We start from the raw sequence: 5,472 nt of genomic DNA on the forward strand, positions 1-5,472 counted from the left end.
GACCATAAGGTCCTCTTCCTTCATAAAGGTCTTTCTGGCTGGTTCTCAGCCCTGCTGCCCATCAGATGCACCAGAGCAGTTTAAACGGTATAGGAACTAGGGCTTTGCCCTAGAGCTACTGAATCGAAGTCCCCAGAGAGGGAAGCCTGGGTGGGGGGGTCAGTATATATTTTAAAAGCACTAAGTGATTGATTGCACAGCTGAGAATGAAAAGCTCTGGGCTGGGCTGTGACTCTTCTCAAATGTCTATTCACTTAAGAGACAAATGTCTGGTGATTTCCTCTCATGAAATAATGGCACTGCAGTGGAAGGGCAGGAGGATGTACTGCTTTGGCTGGGGGTGGCCTTTGCTTTCCATCAACATTGAGATGACACAGGCAGCAGAGCTGGGTTAGAAGTGGGAAACTTGAGCCCAGGGGTAGGGAGAAGTAAGCACCCACCCCATTCATCTTTCTCTTTTTTTCTATTATCATCCCCGCCTAGACGTCAAGAGCAGTATCTCCGATGCCTGTTTGCCTACAGACACCCCAGAAGCTCCTTGAGTAAAAAGAGTTGGATAATTCAATCATCACATCAGCCCTATGAGGAGATATGGGTAGCTAGAGGTCACAGGAGGCTTGCTTTTAGTAGACACAAAATTTGAACCTGGGCTATGTCAACAACTCCATCCATAAACAAAGACACAGATCTTGGAGTAAGACAGGGTAGAGGACACGGAGAGCCATTGTTTTCCCCAAGGAAATCTTCCACAGGTGAGGTGTATTCAGCTATATTCTAGGTACCTATGTGGTGAAGCTGCTGCTGATGGAAGGGGCTGAGCGGGAGGATAGGTCTGGTTCAGACTTGATCTCTGTGCAGCTGAAACATATGTGGCTGATTGTCAGACATGCAGTGGAGGTCAAAGTGGGGTCTCTTCTGTGCCTGCTGTCCCATAACCAAACCACATTCCCTAGCTTCCTGCACGACCAGTTTCTGTCCTCCTGAAATGAGAACTCACTGTGCCCTTGTGCTGACATTAAGAACAGAGAGATAATCATCAAAAGCCCTAAAGCAAACTGAAGTTCCAGGGAACACTGCCAGAGGTGCCTGGATACTCACCTGGAGCAGAGCAGTTCCCACAGGGCTGCCCTCCTGTGCTCTGCCCCGCTCGGGATGCAGGGAGGCATGGGGCATGACACTGATGGATGGCAGCAGCCCTGGCTAGAAAGGGTGGGCTGGGAGCCAGACCTCATTACCTGCCAGATGCTCATGTGGGCAGGACCAGCCGGGCCCCCTAGGTACAAATAGCACCAGGATCCACAGCTCCACAGGCTCCTGGGGTTGAGTCTAAATCACTCATCATCTGTGAAAGCTGAGCTCACAGCAGAATAAGCCACCATGAGGCTGTCTGTGTGTCTCCTGCTGGTCACGCTGGCCCTTTGCTGCTACCGGGGTGAGTACACCAGTCATGAGTCCAGCACCAGCCCCTGGGATGCCCTCTTCTCTGAGCACAAGGTCACCTCTTTGAGTTAAGTTTGGTATCTGGAACAAACCAAAATTCCAAACCTTATCCTGTGCTTGTTGAAGGAGCCCCTCATAAAGCTCAGGGCTCATTTCATCAACTCCCCAGCACCTAAGAAGTTTTGCAGAAAATCAATACAGGCAAAATGTTGGGAATTCTGCCCGAGCTTCACTTCTGGATGGGATCTGTGTCAGATGATGTAATGCAAGGTCTGGGGTGACTCTGGGCTCCGCCACTTCTCAGCTTTGACCTTGGGCAGGATGCTCACCCTCCCTGAGCCTCCTCCTATCACTGGTACTTAGAGCTTCTGCCAGGAGTGGTGGTGGGAGTGGAGTGGGATTATTGTGTCAAGAGTCTAGCTGTGGAGGTTAAGCTCTCACTGTAGTGTCAGACATTCTCCTCCCCAGACCTTTAGGTGCTAGTTGAACTCACAGCTTCTTAAATTGTAAATTCAGACTCATAAAATGCTACATCTGGAAGGATCCTTGGAGAGCTCCCAGTCCAAGAAGAGACAGTGATCTCTGATTCTCTCAATAAGAAGCCTGCAAATGGGTGGGGCATGGTGGCTCACGCCTGTAATCCCAGCACTTGGGAGGCCGAGGCAGGTGGATCACCTGAGACTGGGAGTTCAAGACCAGCCTGACCAACATGGTCTCCACTAAAAATACAAAAAATTAGCTGGGGCATGGTGGTGCATGCCTGTAATCGCAGCTACTGGGGAGGCTGAGGTAGGAGAATTGCTTGAACCTGGGAGGTGGAGGTTGCGGTGAGCTGAGATTGTGCCATTGCACTTCAGCCTGGGCAACAAGAGCAAAACTGTCTCAAAAAAAAAAAAGCTTGCAAATGAACTCTTAGAATAAGCAGCACTCAATATACTTTCTAGGGCTTCTATGAGTAATGGTGGTAAAATTACTACAATGGTTAGCATTAAAACTTTTATTTTCTAAAATTAACTCTGGCTATTTTTTCCACAGTTCTTTTGGGTGCTTTTATTTACCCTGTCAGGACTGATCTTGGAGTGAGACAGGGTAGAGGACCGATCCAGACTCTGAATTTTCTCTTTCCTCTTCCTTTCTGAACCTCTCCCTCTTTCCCCATGACACCCCTGATCCTCCCCTCTCCAAATTCTTCCCACAGTTTGAAGTTGTATAGTCAGGGGTTGTGCTGAGCCTGGTGAGGTGCTTCCTGGATGCATGGTGTTTGCAAAAAAACTGGGGAAATGGAGAATCTAGACCAAGCAAAGTGATTACTCCACATCTTTCCAAAATTCCCAGTGGGAGCAGGAATGAGCCTCAGTTCCCTCCTACCATCCTCTCCAAGAATTCTAGATGTTGCTGCAGAATATGGGCCAAGTACAATTTTCTGCATAAACTTCTAATGTGTGTTAAAATTGATTAAGGTTATTTTATTTTGTTTTAATTTGTTTGCATTTTAGCTCTGTCCATATTGAATCACATAAGCCTAAATCCTCCAACTTATTCTCAAAACATCACCTTCAACATTTTAATAATTTTAACTTCTTTGTCTCCAGATCTACTCTCATTTCTCTAATTTCTGATAAGATTCTGACTCTACCTTTCACTTCAAAATCTGATTACTCAAAACCTCCTCTTCACCAGCATCTGAGACTAACAAAGTGCCCCTTACTTGGCAGAGAAAAGTGATTATTTTTAAATCCAGAAAAGAGAATGTCGGCCATCCAACCAGAGAAGTTTTGCCAAGTAATGGGCGTGCTTTAAAAAAACAAAGACTGAAAGAGTGATCAGGAAGTTGGTTTTTCGGTTCTAGCTCTGCCCTTTGCTGCGTGACCTCAAGGAAGTCACAAGCTCCTGGGTCTGACATTGTCACTGCCATAATTACTGAATAGAAGTCTAAAACCCTGGGATTTTTGTCTGGGAGGCATGGGAGAAACACTGATTTCCTTAAGTAAATACCATTTTTTATTCTTTGGCTACAGCAAATGCAGTGGTCTGCCAGGCTCTTGGTTCTGAAATCGCAGGCTTCTTATTAGCTGGAAAACCTGTGTTCAAGATCCAACTTGCCAAGTTTAAGGCACCTCTGGAAGCTGTTACAGCAAAGATGGAAGTGAAGAAATGCGTGGATATGATGGCCTATGAGAAAAGAGTGCTAATTACAAAAACATTGGTAATTTCTTTCTCTTCTATGTGTCAAGGCTTCTGGTCAGCTGCACAGGGTGAAGTGAGGTCAGCTTGCTGCTCTGTGGGGGACACAGGTGGTGGGGCACCTGCCTTGCTGGTCATCGCTCGAGAAGGTCACCTGGGGCCATGGGGTGGGTGTTACCCTTTCACCTGCAGAATTCAACTCAGCTGCACACAGCACCCTGCATGTTCCTCCTCCTCAGATCACCTGACTGGATGCCGTGTCCTCAGAGTGTGCTGAGGACATGGGGAGTGATCCAGGGCCCAGGCAGGGATGGTGAAGGGCCAAGCACAGCTGCCTTCCACCTGGAGGCTTTCCTGAAGCCAAGCTGCCCTCACACAGTCACTGTGGAATGTCCTGGGGAGCATGGGAGCCTTGAATAGGGAGAGGAAGGCAGGGAAGGACCTAGAGCCAGGCCTCCTGCTGATGCCATGCTGGCAGGCCAGTCTTCTCTGCAGCTTCTGCAGAGCCAGCAAGGAGCCCCTCCCAGGTCCTCAGACTCCACACTCCCCTTCTCTCTCACGATACTCTCCTGACCACGGCCAGTGGGCTAGGACCCTCCTGACTCTACCTCCTGCCATGCCATGGAAGCAGGATGTTCTCACTCCGTCTCTCTCAAGAAATCAGAGGATTTCCAGGGGCCTCTCAACCTGGCTGCCTCTGGGTTGCTGTCCTGAAGTTCAGCTGCAAATGCTTATGGAAGCTGCAGGTTCAGGGCCGAGAAATGCCCGGACCCTGAGGCAGAATTCCCACATGGGGAGGCTGGAGGCTCCTGGAAGCCAAGCTTCCCAGAGGCCCTCCCAGCCCTGACCAGCCTCTCAGCCCTGGGTCCCTCATTGCAGGCAACAGGAAACTCCACAGTCCTGGGACAGCCCAGACAATGACCTCTGGCTGCTCTGTCCACCCCTCCTGTCCCCCAACATGAAGACCCTGGATCTCACTCTTGGGTCCCCCCAGGGCTGTTGGCCTGGCGAGGAAAGGTTGCTGCCTCACCAGCATGGGTGCTGTGAGGCCACCAGGTCTAGGCCCCAGTTTCCCATGCACACTGGGTTCCTGCCTCTGCCCTTCCAGTTGTTTTGTTTTCAGGAGCAGAATTCCATCGGCCACTTGGATGTTAACCTGTTGTCTTCAGGAGCTGCAAGACCAACCTCACCTTCCTTTCTTTCCTTTTCAATTTCAGGGGAAAATAGCAGAGAAATGTGATCGCTGAGATGTAAAAACTTTTTCATGCTGGTTTCTACCATCTTTCAATGATACCCTAATCTTCACTGCAGAATGTAAAGGTTTCAACGTCTTGCTCTAATAAATCACTTGCCCAGAACGTCTCCACTGGTCTTATGATCCTGCAGCCTCTGGCCTTGAGCCGAGGGTGGTTTCCATAGGGGAGTGGCCTTTGGGTGTGGCTGACAATCAACACCAGAGAACCGGCATCCTGTTGCCAATGGGGCTTGAGTCCAGGCATCTCAGAGGGAAATATTTGGTAGGAATCATCCTGCATTCCTTATGGATTTCCCATCCTGCAGCTGTGAATGAAAACCGTAGTAACGAGGACACAGGAACTACAGTGTTCCTGCTGGTCTTGTAGTGAGGGATCCCCCAGCCTGCCTGTCCAGGCCCAGAGTTTTCTCTTAGCAGGGTCCCCTCAGACCCACAGTCAGTCTGCTTGGTGCCACCTCTGCACTGTGGTTTCTCTCCTCTGTTGTGCCCAATATACTTTCTTTTCCATTTACCATAATTTGAGGACGTCTGCAGGTTCCACCCTGGAGTTCACATTTGTTTATTCCCCACACTCAGAGCTCTCCTCCGTGTCT

The 5,472-nt window shown here is 49.3% G+C and overlaps 1 protein-coding gene across 1 annotated transcript; it reads left to right on the forward strand.

Annotated features, from left to right (window-relative positions):
• The first annotated feature begins 1,308 nt into the window (after positions 1-1,308).
• Positions 1,309-4,986, forward strand: SCGB1D1 (secretoglobin family 1D member 1). The gene is made up of 3 exons (XM_002755418.5): positions 1,309-1,432; positions 3,459-3,646; positions 4,842-4,986. The coding sequence occupies exons 1-3, from the start codon at positions 1,378-1,380 to the stop codon at positions 4,869-4,871; spliced, it is 273 nt and encodes a 90-aa protein (XP_002755464.1). The 5' UTR covers positions 1,309-1,377; the 3' UTR covers positions 4,872-4,986.
• The last annotated feature ends 486 nt before the right edge of the window (positions 4,987-5,472 follow it).

This window comes from Callithrix jacchus, chromosome 10, assembly GCF_049354715.1.
Source record: "Callithrix jacchus isolate 240 chromosome 10, calJac240_pri, whole genome shotgun sequence".
NCBI lineage: Eukaryota > Metazoa > Chordata > Mammalia > Primates > Cebidae > Callithrix > Callithrix jacchus.

What these genes read in the sequence shown, in the direction of transcription:
- SCGB1D1 (XM_002755418.5), top strand. Translation starts at nt 1,378, where the DNA reads ATGAGGCTGTCTGTGTGTCTCCTGCTGGTCACGCTGGCCCTTTGCTGC. An exon ending in GGCCCTTTGCTGCTACCGGG is followed by an intron (nt 1,433 to 3,458) that starts GTGAGTACACCA and finishes CTTTGGCTACAG; the next exon opens with CAAATGCAGTGGTCTGCCAG. An exon ending in TGCTAATTACAAAAACATTG is followed by an intron (nt 3,647 to 4,841) that starts GTAATTTCTTTC and finishes TTTCAATTTCAG; the next exon opens with GGGAAAATAGCAGAGAAATG.